Source organism: Pteropus medius, unplaced genomic scaffold, assembly GCF_902729225.1.
Source record: "Pteropus medius unplaced genomic scaffold, Ma_sr-lr_union100, whole genome shotgun sequence".
Lineage (NCBI taxonomy): Eukaryota > Metazoa > Chordata > Mammalia > Chiroptera > Pteropodidae > Pteropus > Pteropus medius.
In genome coordinates this window covers 4363338-4378490 of record NW_024351735.1, presented here as the reverse complement: position 1 = coordinate 4378490, position 15153 = coordinate 4363338, and the positions used below count along the sequence as shown (strand labels likewise).

Genomic DNA, 15153 nt, shown 5'->3' with positions numbered 1-15153 from the left:
AGAGATATGATGTATAGTAAAGTTCAGGTCTATTTGTTTGCAAATATCCTGGACCCTCTTAAGCACAATAAAACTTTATGATAAGAGGTCTGTAATTCTCTGTCAAAGCTTCATTACACGTTTTAGACAGCAGAGACAATAGATGGAAATTGAAGTAATAATCATATAGTATTATAGCATAGTATTCCAAAGGAGTTAACACAACCCCCAAAATTCTTAATTTATTCTCAGAATTAATGTCTTTGTGGAAAGAATACCAGCTCTTTCAATTTGACATTAATCTGGTAAACCAAGCACAAGTTCAGTTTACCCAAATAACTTATCGGTCTTAGTTTAGTTAACTATTCTTTAACCAACTTAATCTAATAAATCAATTATTTGACATCTGAAAGATAATGCTTTGTGATATTAACAATCTGCCCTAGCTGTTTGAAGTATAAAGATCCCTATAGAATTAAATTAATCCATGAAATTACCCTAGCCTCTGTTCTTTGAGACTTCCTCCTAATGATGGTTTGGGATGTAGAAGGATTAAAAGATAAATGCCAAATAAAAGATCTGGTTCAGACAGTCACTTCATTCTTCCCACTGCTAATATCATCACCTAAGCAAAGCTCCCAACCTGGTCCCTTATATCCACGTCCTTCAGGCTTCTGTCATAATATGTTTTTCCTTTGAGGTTCCTTTCAAAGCTAATTTCACCCAGGTAAATATTTGAGACAGATGAGAGGATGCAGCATGAGTCACAAATGATGATTTGCCTCAAAAGGGTTGGCACTGAGTCCATTACATCCCTCAATAGATTTTGCTTCTAAAGGACCTTATTGTGATTTCTGTGGTCTTTTTTTTTTTCCTATCCAATCCCCTGCCCAACCCTGATACCTTTCACAGCACACAGGGAATTTGAAAGAATCCTAATACTAATTTATTTGATCTGAACACACAAGAATAATAAACAGTCATGCCAAAATAACTCTATATGGCCAATGAGAAGCTTTAGCTATTCCTATCAGCAATAGTTTTTCCATAAATACATGTCTTCATCATAGAGAATTCAGAATAAGTAACAATGTTCATTTGCAAAAAATATAAATGATTGTGGGGGCTTTTTTCAAAAGTGTGTGAAAGAAAAAGGTTGAAAAGAGATATTGACAATGACATAGCTTGAAGCAGTAGTAAGAAAATGGCCCCATGCAAAAAGCAAAAAGAAAACAAAAGAACAAGCAAACAAACAAAAATTGCCCACTGCACAAACTGAAAACCTGCCTTGTTTGATCCTTTTCTCATTTTTTACTATACTCAGAAATATTCTTCCAATAATATTCTCTTATATGCAGCCTTAAAAGTCTAACCACAAATAATTTCATTATTAATATGTTATAATTGATTTGTACTTTGACAAGAGTAATATATAACTTTTTCCAAGAAATATTAATTGGAGAGTCATAAATATGTATCGGTACTCATTGATATTATCTTTCCTTTTCATTGCACTTTACTCCAGAAGACATATATTTAACATTCATGTGAAATGCTTTCTTGGCAGTAGGTCAGTATCCTCCCAATGAAGAGCCCATTGATGATACAGAACAGAACTTCCCTTCCCCCTTAGTAGAAGACTGCCTAATATTCAGTGTCCTTTTTGTCACATAGAAGAACAGGGGACTTTTTATTCTTTCCAAGAAATGGCCTTTCAGATTCAATAACAACATGTTCTGTTCCTCAGGAAATAAAAGAAGAACGAGACAGGGCGCGGCTAGACTCCATGGTGCTGCTAATTATGAAACTGGACCAACTCGATCAGGACATTGAGAATGCTCTCAGCACCAGCTCCTCTCCATCCAGCACACCAACCAACCTGCGGCGGCATGTTGTGAGCTTTCCACTTCTTTTCCCATGAGCATGATATGTCTTTACTTCATACAGTCCCCCTTGTAAATGAATCATCTCTGATGGCAGCATCTACCCACATGTGACCCTGATAGTGTTCATAAAGATCACTCGACTAATTCTATCCTTCATGAAAAGACCATAAGAGAAATGTGTGATTCAAAAGAAAATGGTTATTATTAGTTTAATAGGAAAGAGGGTCATCCTGGGAAATTATGTCTCCTACCTATCAAGCCCTTTTCCTTGTAGCTGTTTAGCAATGCTATGTCAGTCTTGTTTAGTATTTTATGTACAATGTCAACAAATTTACATTGCATGATTAATAAATATTTGCTGCATAGATAGGTAGATGGATGGATGGATGAGTGGGTGGGCAAATGTGTGGGTGGATGAGTAGGTAAATGGATGGATGGATGGATGGATGGATGGATGGATGGATGGATGGATGGATGCTGGTTGAACTAATGCACATACTAGAAGAAAGAATTTAAATTATATTAATTTGAGAACACTAAAATTAACTCAGTAAAAAACAATGACTAAGACAGGTGAGAATTTTATTGCATTAATTTCACATAAGACAGACACTCTTCTGTGATTCTGATACTCGAAATAGAATTCGGAAGACAGATTCCAGACCAACTATACACCTTCATATTTAATATCAGCTCCATAGTAAATGGCTTAGTTTTTGCAGATCTAGCAGATGTGATGGTAAAATGTATTTATAATAAAGCCATGCATATCTTTTCGACTAATCTGTTACTTTTGTTACACAATAATAAACACATTAAGTCAAGAAATTGTGTATTTACCTAAGATCAGAGGGATGGAAAATCCAGCATATAAATTCAAACATCTACCAAAGTAGAACTATTCTGTATCAAATTTTTAGCATAGTTCTACCATTGATTCTGAAGTTATTTAAGATTTATTCTGACTGTGGGGCAGAATATTTTAAAGTAAATAAACAAATTAAAATAATAACTAACCTTAGTATATACTAGATATATTCTAAGTGCTTTACATATATTAATGCATTCATTCCTCACATTATTCGAATCAGTAAAAAGCAAAGAGAACTTAGTAATTATATGTGCCGGAGATGGATTACAAACCCAGCCAATCTTGATCCAGAACCATGCCATGTAACCACTACACCATACTGCCTTCTCTAGTTGACTACAATGGAAATCTGATAGCTTGACCAAAAAAAAAAAAATTAAAAATTAATAAATATGAAATTAAATACTTCAACCTAGAAAGCCAGTAGAAATGACATTTTTGGATTTGTTTGTATCCTGCTGGATAATTTTTTTCTTATCCTTCAGGATTCATCTCAAATATTTTTTAGTAAAGTTTTCTCTAAATTTCTTGTCTTCACTGAGAGAATCAATTACTCCTCCTCTAGTGCTGCCATAGTACTTGCATATACTTTAGTAGGACATGTATCTAAATGGAGGAAAAGCAATCAAAGTACTCTGAAGACCAACAAGGAGGAATGTTTAATCTTGTTTATATATGAATAATATATAATACCTTCATACTCAGGTTCATCAACACTTTTAAAGCCAGAAATAACCATATTTTTCAGTAAGAGGTACTTCTTAGTACTCCTTTGTCATTAATGTAGGCATAGAACACATTTTGTTTTCAAACATTGTCTGGTGTGAATGGTTAATCTCTCCCTATCTCTTTACTCTCTCCCTTTTCCCCCTCTACACTGAACTTTCCTCAATCCTCATGTATTTAGGAGAAATGACACAGCTCAGATTTCTGCTAAATACACTCCATATTGTTGTCTCCATGTCAGAGAGCAAGATATCCCTTACTTGCTAGACATGGTTCTTTATTGAAAAACAGGAGCAAAGGTGGGTGATGATTTTTGAACTTGCCTACATCTACATCTTCTGTCTCTATTTGAAGTAAAACTAGATTTTATATTACATGCACTATCTCATGGAATATCACCACATTACTGAACAATGGTTGATTCCATAAATAAAGATCCACTTCCAAGTTTTCAGTTCAACAGATACTTAAAATAGACAAAATAATACAGTAGACTTCGACTGCAAATGTTGGAGTCTGCAGGCCTGGGTTCAAATGGCAACTCTACAACTAAGTATCTGAGAACATAAGAAAATTATTTAATTCCTCATCTTCAGGTGTGAAAAGGGAGATATTGTTTCCTACTTCATGGCTTGTTGGGAGGAGTAAGTGAAAGAACGAATGTAAAATGTATTGCACAGATCTGGCACAGAGACCATGTTTAGTGTTTGTTAATTCTCTTTCCTTTTCCCAGTCCTCAATCACACCAGGCACTGGGCTAAAGATGATTAGAACATATTCTGCATCCCTCAAAACTTATTTTTGGTCTTTATGTTTTTCTAGGTCTTCCCTTGTTCTTTATTTCTGTTCCTTGGTATTCAAAGCTAATTTTAAAATTTTCTCATCATCAAATATTTTCCACAGGCACTTTCCATTCCTTTTGATAACTGTGCTTTGGGATAAGGGGATTATAACAGCATGATTATGACCTTGATTATCCATCAAAAAGCACTGTCCCAGATTCAGAGGAGAAACTCCCTCTGCTACCCCCTCACACTTCACTGTGAATTTACAATTCAGCAGGAAAGACAAGATGTACAATGAAACAATGACCTCGGTTTGAGATTATTTGTGAGAAAATGCTAGAGTGAGTTCTACCTATAATAAAGGATGTGAACAATAATATAGACTAGTCTTTAAGAGTGACTTCAAGGTGAAAAATATATATATACTAAAATTAGGGTAGAGGTAAAGATTTAAAGGAGGCTATCTTAATAGAGCTTAACAAGTTGGGGTCCGATAGGTATGAGTTTTAATGCCATTCCTGCTACAGAATGTGAATTTGGTCAAGTTCCTCACCTAAAGTCTTGGTTTCATTATTTATCAAATGATAATAATAATATATTACCCTCCACATAGAATTGTTGAACACTGAAGCAGAGAATAGCTGTAAAGTTTTGTCCTTAAAAAGTAAAAACACAATAAATGGTATATTTTTAACTGTTTATTATTTTACCTCACAATTATTGTTTGTTAGAAAGATATAAGATTACCCTGCTAATCAAAATATAAACAAGAAGGCAAAATTAATGCAAAAGATTTCCAATATTCATATAGGCCAAGTGTAAATGGCTTATAAATTACCTGCTATTTATAAGTATACATTTGATGTTTATAAATTTTCCTTCTATGTGTGCCTATTCATTTTATGTTTATTCTATTTGAAATTTTAATGAATCATAGTTCTCTTATTTTAAAAAATTATTTGTTTTTTCCATACAGAAACAGAATAGATGGCCCCTGATCTGAAATTACTCAGGGCATGAGAAATTTGTTTAGGGATATTTTTTACACACACATACAACACACACACACACACACACATACAACACACACACACACACATACTTAAAGAATATAGTATTGCTTTTCGTATTCATTATCATTGTGTATGTCTTTTGCACTCTTTCTTTTTTTTAATACTTGTATCCTACTTTTTTCTTTTGTTCTTTTTTTGCAGTTTTATTGAGATATAATTGACATATAACATTGTAAACATTTAAAGTGTACAACTTGATGATTTGACACACATATATTGCAAAATAATTACCACGATAAGGTAACACAGACATCACTTCATGTCATTACAGTTTGTGTGTGTGTGTATGTGTGTGCGTGTATGGTGAGAATTTTAAAGATCTAGTCTCTTAGCAACTTTCAAGTAAATAATACTCATATTGTTATCATCCTATTCTTTTCTATGAGTTTGGCTTTTTTTTTTAGAGTCTACCTATAAGTAAGATCATACAGTATTTATGTTTCTGTCTCCTTATTTCACTTTGCATAATGCTTTTAATGCTTTCGAAGTTCATCATGCTGTCAGAAAAGGCAAGATTTCTTTCTTTTCTATGGCTAAATTATATTACATTATATATGCACATGTGTATGTATATAAATAAATATATGTGTATATATATATATATATCTCACATATTCTTTCTTCGTCTATTGATGGACACAGGTTGTTTCTATGTATTGGTTATTGTGAATAATGTTGCAATGAACACAAGGATGCAGATATCTCTTCAAGACAGTGACTTTGTTTCCTTTGGATAAATACCCAGTAGTAAGATTGCTGAATCATTTGATAGTTCTATTTTTCACATTTTGAGGAACCTCCATATGGTTTTCTATAGTGACTGTACTGATTTACATTCCCACCAACAGTACACAAGGGTTTTCTTTTCTACACATCCACATCAACACTTATCTCTTGTCTTTCTGATAATAGCCGTTCTAACAGATGTGAGGTAATATCTCATTGTGGTTTTGATTTGCATTTCCCTAATAATTAGTGGTCTCAAGTATTTTTTTTATGTACCTGCTAGTCATCTGTATGTCTTTGGGGGCGGGGGGAGAGGGATGTCTATTCAGGTATTCTACCCATTTTTAATCAGATTTTTTTTGCTATTGAGTTGTATGAAATTTTTTATATGTTTTACATATTAATCCTTTACCTGATATATGGTTGCAAATATTCTCTTCCTTCCAATTCTTTAGGTTGCCTCTTCATTCCAGAATTGTTTCTTTTGCTATGCAGAAGGTTTTTTAGTTGATATGGTCCCACTTATTTATTTTTGCTTTTATTTCTTGTGTTTGCTGTTGTATCAAAAAAATCATTGCCAAGACAAATGTCAAAGAGGTTTTTTTGGTATGCTTTCTTCTTGGAGTTTTACAGTTTCAGATCTTACATTTAAAGCTTTAATTGATTTTGAGTTAATTTTTATGAATGGTGTAAGCTAGGGGTTCGATTTTATTCATTTGCATGAGAATATCCTTTTCCCAAAACCATTTATTGAAAAGACCATTTTTTTCTCATCAAATATTCACGGCTCCCTTGTTAAATATTAGTTGACCATATGTGCATGTGTTTATTTCTGGATTCTTTATTCCACTGGTCTATGTGTCTGTTTTTAATGCCAGTACCATGTTGTTTTGATTACTATAGCTTTGTAATACAGTTTGAAATCAGGAAGTGTGATGCCTTCAACTTTGTTCTTTCTCAGAATTGCTTTGGCTATTCAGGGTCTTTTGTGGTTCCATAGAAATTTTAGGATTTTTTTCTATTTCTATAAAAGTGTCATTGGAATTGTGGCAGGATTGCACTGAATCCATGGATTACTTAGGGTAGTATGGACATTTTCACAACTTTAATTCTAATGCAATATCATAAGATATCTTTCCACATATTTGTGTCTTCTATTTCTTTCATCAATATATTATAGTTTCCAGGGTATGGATTGTTCTAGTTATTCTTTCATAAAACAATATTTAATGAGCATGTTCTAGGTGCTGGCACTATTCAAAGATCTGGGGATGTATCACTGACATGCAAATCCCCTGCTCTTGTGATACATAGACTCCAGTAGAGGGAGACAGGCAAGAATTACAAAAAAAGCAATGAATGAAGATGAACAGATAGCGGATAGGTATGTTTGGGGAGGGGAGGAGCGGGGAAGAGAGAGAGAGAGAAAGGAAGGAAAGGAGAAAGAAAATGGATAAACATAATTGATATGTGCTAGATAAGCAAGGTAATGGGATTGTAAAATAGAGAATGATATGCTGTGGAGGTTTAGGGGAAGAAACTACTTCATCTTGAAATGTCAAAAGACGCTTCTTTGGAGTAGTGATTTTCAAACTGAGATGTGAGTGACAAGAAAAAGCCAGGAAAAAAAAATTCGGGGGCAAGGAACAAGAAAGGACATAGTCCCTGCCATAGAAACCAACTGGTGTACCCAAAGGGCTGACAAATAGCACATAGTAAGAAACAAGAGAATGGAGGAGCATAAATTGGGGTACAAGGTAGATGGTATTTGACTATGTGAACCATGTTAAAGATGAGATGTAGAAAGAGTAGATGCAAATATACTTAACTCATAATTTTCTCAGGTGAAAATCGTAGAGTGATAAATCCCTTTACTCAGTCCCTTCTGCATTCTCCTAACCCTCATCCTTTCTCTGTGCTGTCAGGCCACTGTATAACACAAAGAAAGCATTTAATATATTGAATGTACAGACTTTGGAGAGTTTATCAAGTAATTGCATTCATTCAGCAGGTGTCTTATCCATATACTATGTACTAGTTACTAATAACAATATTTATAGTAATGGCTAACATTTAATGAAAATTATCATATGTCAGTTACGTGTACTTTGCATATATCTTAGTTCATCCTCATGAAACTCTTTGAGTGTGTGCTATTATTATACTCAGTTTCAAATGAGGAAATTGAATTGCATGTGACAAAGCATAATTTCTGCCCTCAAATATCTTATAGTTCATTAGATAGACAAACTGTTGCACTAAATAAATTCAGATCATTGTAGTAGGTGTCACCATGGAGATCTGGTGGGAACATAGAAGAGAGAGGTACGAGAAACAAGAGCTGTCTTTTCATTTGACATCCACAATGACCCTACTGCATAATGGGTGTTAAGTGAGTTACTCAAGGACACACAGTTGCCCTTCCAATTCACAATCAGCTGTCAAATTACCAAAGTTGTATATTACCTTTTTCACCAATATTTGCCTTCTAAAACCAGATCCTCTGAAGAGTACAATTGTTATTACAAAATAATGCATGATTATGGTTGACACGTCAATGTCAGTTGTCAGCAACTTTTTAGTGTCTCAGTGTGTGTTGGGAGAAGGAGAGAGTGGAAAAGTGCTGTTGGCAGGGAGAAAAGCATGTAGAGAAGATGTGCATGCCCTTCACATCAATGCATTTTTTTAATAGGATCTGGAGTCAGGATCTGAAAGTGGAGCAGATACCATTTCAGTAAATCAAGCACAAACAAATTTGTCTTCTAACATCGAGTCCACTGACCTGCCATCTTCCACCCCAGTGGCCAGTTCTGGAACTAAACCCAAGTCTACGGTAAGTTGTAAATTATAGCAGTCAGTTTCAACATGAAGTGTTGATCATCAGGTAAGAGTTGATATTTCATCCATTCAATGTAGCAGAAATACTTTTAATTGTAGTGACTTAATAGTATTTAATTAAGTACAACCCAACACATCATTTTATAAAGAATAACACAAGTACTTTGCTAAAATAGGTCATGGATTCAGAATTATTCAAATATGGTATTACATTTTGTTGCTGGATACGCAGAACTTTAAAGAACCAAGAATGCAAAATCTGAAGATGGCTCTCCCCACATTATTATCCTGACCACACAGCTTACCAGTTGGAATATTGTCTCTCTAAGTTTAGATAGATAGATGTTAGATGATAGACAGATGATATAGATGATAGAGATGATAGATAGATTAGATAGATAGATAGATAGATAGATAGATAGATAGATAGATAGATAGATAGATAGATAGATGATAGACATATAAAATCACACATATCATCAAATTTATGTGGGTATTAAATGACATAGCTCCTGTAAAGTGCTTAGTAAAATGCTTGGCACAGAATAAATACTGAATAAATGTAAGCTACTATCATTATCATGATGTTTCATTGACTTTACAATGCTAATAAAGGAAATGAAAAGGAGAATTACCACATATAATATTATAGCATGGTGGATTGTGAATGAAAAACATTTTCCTTAAGTAAAAAGTTGAACTGCACAGGAAAACAGTATTTGACTCTAAAAGGTAACATTTATGGAGGAAGTAATTACTACTTCAAATATCTAAAGTCTCAGCAGCTCCAAAATAACCTATCCTAGTTCAGTGAAAATCACAGAGTTGTATTATTTTTTTTAATGTGCATGTTAGCTTAACACAGAGAAACAAGTTTGGATTGCTTGTTTGCCTGTCTTTAAAATAAAAGACATGTCTGAAATAAGACTCAAAAGAGAATACTCTGAATTTAAAACATAGTAAATATATTAATTTACAATAACTTCTAAAGCATTTTTATTGGAATAAATATTTATTGAATACCTACTGCTGCCATGCATTACGCTAGATGAAAAAGACTGGGAATAAAACATATTCTCTGTCTTTAAACAGCTCACAGTCTAGCAAAAGGAGGTAGTGATGTAAAGAGTGAAAAGCAAGAATATGCCATATGATGGTACTGCAGACATTGGAAATAAGAAGAACCAATGACATACTACACAATACTGCTTTGCACTACACTGAAATAATAGGGTCAAAAATAATGTGTGCCAACAGACTGGCTTCAATGAAATGTTGCTCCTCTTTTTCATAATGGGTAAAGAAGGTTGAAATGCAAAATTATAAAATGAAATTCGATGATCTCATTTTACCACATTCTTATTATGGAAAAAATAAAAGCCACTCAACATTTTTAACTTGAAGATTTGGGAAACATTGGTGCATTGGTACTTTGAACATTGGGGACGAGTGTGGGGCTGGCATAAGGAAGTAGAAAGGAAGGTAAATTCCTTTTTAAAGGTATTTGTGTTTAAATTTGCTTTTTATTATCTGCTTTTATCCTGAAGAGCAGTTCCTTTCATTTCTATTTATTCTATGTTTATCTTTTACTTTATAATAATTATCATTGGCATCCACTATTTCTTCCTTGAAACATCCACTATTGGCATTCACTATTTCTCCCTTTATAGCTACCTTATAAATAATTAGTAACAATTTACACAACTCTGTGTGTAAGTTCCTTAGCCTTTCTTCAATATTCCTATGTTTATAAATGTGGCCAATATATTTCTACTGAAATATAGACATATTTTTTATAGCAACTATCTTTGGTAAAGTTTTAGAATGAAAAACATAAAACCATCAGTTTTCCCGGGACTGTAATCTCTTGGAGTACTATATGATGGGTTTGTATTCAAATTTTTCATGTTTTGACATATCAGTTCACCAAACTATTCACCTCACAGGCAAATTTGAGAAATACTTAAAATCAATTATTGAACAGAAATATATTTTTTCATACACCACAAATCAAATATTTTCTGAGACGTTGTCGACTTTGAATGAAATCGATGTAATCTTTATTCAGCTGTTCAGGTATGATTTGTTGCCTGGGCACACAATCACAGCTTCGTAATGATGCCACAATTCATTAGACAGTGAACAATTAGAATCATTATGTAACTGACTTATCGTCCAAACACAGTATTCCACTTCAAGACAACCAAAAACTGCTTACCACATTAGACTAATGCCGCGGGTAAACGTAGACAATCGAACATGCCACTCTGTCCAACTACTGAACTATAATTTAATACAATTCTCTAACCTGTCATGAGAAGTACTTGGAAAAAAAAAAGATAACTTCAATGTCAAATGCAAGTGACTTTTAGGAAATTTCATAAAGAAAATGGCCAATAATGAAAGTAGCTTTAAAGAACAGGCTTTTGTTTTGCGGAGGAAGTGTTATTTTAATTTGGTTGTATGCATTTTATTTTTTGCTGTTATTGGTGTTGTTATTTTCTTGAACATTCCCTTTTTACTACAGTTCGAAAATAAGTATGGGGCCATGGATCAATTTTATGTTTTTAGTTGTTCCTGGGTTAAAATATTAGAATGAAGAATTTTACCTATATTTTGAGAGTTTAAACATATACTTTCCTCCTTAATTTGGAATTTAGGGAATAAACGATATGTAATGGCAGTCTGGCTACTTTGTGAAAAGAGGGAAAACTCTAGTATTCCACAAAAACTGTTCTTTTCAGCATAAACTAAAATTTCAATTTTAATATTAAATAGAAACATTAAATCCTAAGAACACCTACTTCTAACATACACCTAAAATGAACTAACCTGCTCCATAATGTCACATTTTACAGAATGCTTACTTTCATTTCAAAATTATTTAATTTTACATTTGAATAGCTGCTGCAAAGTCTATTTATAATGGTGACTAACTTCTACAAATATTTGGCTTTCCTTTTGTGTGTAAGGTCTCTGGATTTTTAAGTGCCTATTTTTCCATAAGATTTCTTCTTTTATATTTATTCTTAGAATGGGACCAATGAGTAATCTTCAGATTTTTTCATAAATACCATGTATATTTCATGCTGAAAATTGAGCATGAAAGTAGATTTCTGAGATGTATTTCACAAAAAAATTAAAAAGTTAAAAGGTAAGGTATCCACTACCAAAAACCACATTCGAAAAAAAGAAGTCAAGTCAAAAAGTTCATTAATTCTTTTCTCCAAATTCTTTGCCTTGTTCCTTTGAGGCAGTCTCATAATCCTTATATACTAGACACTTCTGCAAACAACCCATGAGAAGTCACATCATTTTGCATTAAGTGTTTTGATATACTGTAGAGCACTATAGTCGCGTCTCTCTGGCCATGGTTCTCTGTCGGTTGAAAGATTTTAAAGCTGGACACTAAAACCCTATATTTGTTCTTGTTTTTCCTAAAGATACTAATAAGTGTAAGTGTTTACTAAATCACTATTAATCATACATTTAGGAGGAAAGAAACCAAGCTCTGGGTAAGGAAAACAACATATTTTATTTGTAAAATAAGTAACTGGAGGAACAGGGAAAGTCTAGCATTCTGCTGTGTAGAATAACCAAGAGCATCATTAGGAGGGATGCATGTTTTTAATTAAGCCTAAATCCCCCTTCCCACTCCTGAAATGCTTTTAGTTTCCTTGTGATAGAATTCTGATGAGACCCTCAATCATTTGGGCATATTGGAACCACAGCTAGACAGAGCAGCTTTGAGTATATCCTAAGCTATCTAAAGAAATGTTGTCATATTAGCATTCATATCAGAATGTATTGAATACTGGAATTATATGATAACTGTTTTGTCGAAGATATCAAAAACAGCATTCTTTATTATAATTGCTGCCAGGTGAAAGAAGACAGATACATGTTATTCCAGCTCAAGGTGGCAGTGGTAGCTCTAATTCCACAGATCGAATACACTCCTGATCTTTCATCATTACTACCAAAATAGTGATGAGATAGATGAGAGGGAAACAGCAGCTCATGGTGGGCGGGAGCTGAAAGCAAGCAGAATTCCACCCAGCCAGAGACTGCCAACTCCTTTAAAAAGTGGTTCAGAACAAATTCCACCTAAAGGCTGCTAGAGGGTGACCAAAATAAATCCTCAAGAATATGTCCTGGCTGCAAGTTTGTGGTCATTTCAAGATAACTTTAAAAAAGAAAAGACTTCAGTATCACAGTCAATATAATAATTTAGCCGCTTTTACTGATAATTCCAAAATTACATGGTCAACCTAACTTATTGTGTAGAAAAAAAAACTCTCAATATGACTCCCAAACTCAACTGTTTATGCTCTAGTCAACTTAGTGAGACTTTTACATACCAATTATGTTTTTCTCCCCTCTGGCATAATAAAAGCAAAGGGTAATTTTCTGGTCTGACACTCACTTATCAATAGCATTGTCCTCCCTAAAAAATAATAAATGTTTTGACGTGGGAAAAAGGGGAGGGTGATGACACTGTGTAAGAAGTTTCGCTTTATGTTATTTTTAATAAATGTTATTAAAGTTTAAAACATTTAAAAGAGGATCTTATCTTCCCTTTTACCAATGAGACATAGTCTAGTCTACATTGTTCTCGAAAATATATATTGGCCACTGTGCATGTAAGAACCATAAATTGCCACTCATAGTAATTCTATGAATCTATATCTAAACCTGGTAAAGAGCAATTATAGGAATATGAAGTTTAGGACAAATCCAGAAGTTTTACCCTGGTGATTACGGAGAAAAGAATTTTCTGCCCATGTAATAATAACATCAAAAATAAAAAGAACAAGCATTTATGGAGTGCAAACTATATAGCAGATAATAGATTATAGACTAGTGCAGCATCGTTTATCGAATCCTCACAATGGCCTTTGAAGTAGATGCTATTATTGTCTAGAGTTCATAGATGATGAAACAGAGACTTATAGTATCTAAACAGAGTTGCCTGTGGTTTTGCTGTTAGTAAGGAATGGGACCAAGATGGCACCCAGGTTTTGCATGCTCTTAAACACTGGTTCACACTGAGATTCACATGCTATCAGCTTGACTTCAGAACTAATATAAATTGGTTTAGAATGTTATTATAATGGGAACAAAATGTCACTAATGTTTGAATTCTCAAGGTACATAAGAACAGTTTCATTGAAAAATAAAGGTCAGTGTCTGATTCATCAAAGACTGGCATAGAATATATTATTTTAACATCATTTTCTAAATCATAGAATGGCATAAGATACATTATTTTAACATCATTTTCTAAATCATTTATCTACCACAGTTTTGTTTGTATGTGTTTATATGTATATATAGGTATATACATATGCATATGTATCAGATTTTATGAACATATACATACATGTGCTTTTGGAAAATAAGGGATAATAATTCTTAACTATATGGTTAAATTTTTAATAAAGTCAAATTAGTAATTATGAAGTTGCTCTATAGTCACAAAATTATTAATATATTTATTGATTTTGTATAAGACTGTTCCTCAGGATAAATATGGAAACCACAAATGCAGATTTATTCTGGATATGGAGTTCAGTGATAGTGTCAGTAGCTGGGATAGGAGATTTGAGGTTTAGAAAGATCTGAGAAAGTATTTCAAAAGAGAAAACCGTGTAAGATAGAAGAATAGAGGTCAATGGGCGCATTTTACAATCAATAGTCGACTTCATTGTTACATCAGTAAAGGGAGGAGTCCCATGTAAGGCTGCTTAAAAATAAAAATTATAAATCTCATAAAGTATTGCTTTGATGGGGAGTTATTTTTGAAAGCTGTCAGGGACAATCTGATTAGGAATATGACATTAATCCATGATGAATTAGCCCCACAAAATTAGAAAAAGAATTCTTAACATGGAATTTATGGATGGATTGAGAAGGGTGCCTGAATCCCCTGAAATTGTATTTTAAATTATGTATGCATGCCAGTATTTACACATGGCAAAACGATCTAAAAAGACTCTGCAAGACTCCGATAACGAAATGTTTATTCTATTTTTGATAATTCAGTCAGTTACCCAGTGAAGAGATCTGATAAATGTGAGAACATCTTTGTTTCAAATAATACATTTCAGATACACTGGCAGGAATTACTTTATTTGGGTTTATTTCCTAGTGGAGAACCACACAGCATCCCTTTGCAGTAAATTAGGCTATGCTTCATGATTAAACTGAAGTCATCATGCCTATGATACACTGAATAGTATCTTCAATTGAATATATCAAATGGTATA

General features: G+C 33.4%; 1 protein-coding gene across 6 annotated transcripts in view; it reads left to right on the top strand.

Moving 5' to 3' along the window:
- The window catches only part of DLC1 (DLC1 Rho GTPase activating protein), a 352000-nt gene that overhangs the window by 92660 nt on the left and 244187 nt on the right, over positions 1 to 15153 (top strand). For 5 of the 6 annotated variants that reach the window (XR_005649379.1, XM_039846495.1, XM_039846503.1 and 2 more), the window contains exons 3-4: positions 1727 to 1873; positions 8739 to 8879. Coding sequence is in view for 5 of the 6 variants with exons in the window: in XM_039846495.1 (XP_039702429.1) it covers positions 1727 to 1873; positions 8739 to 8879 (288 nt within the window). In the remaining variant the exon portion in view is untranslated. The remainder of the gene's footprint in view (positions 1 to 1726; positions 1874 to 8738; positions 8880 to 15153) is intronic. The other variant, XM_039846497.1, reaches the window with a different exon arrangement.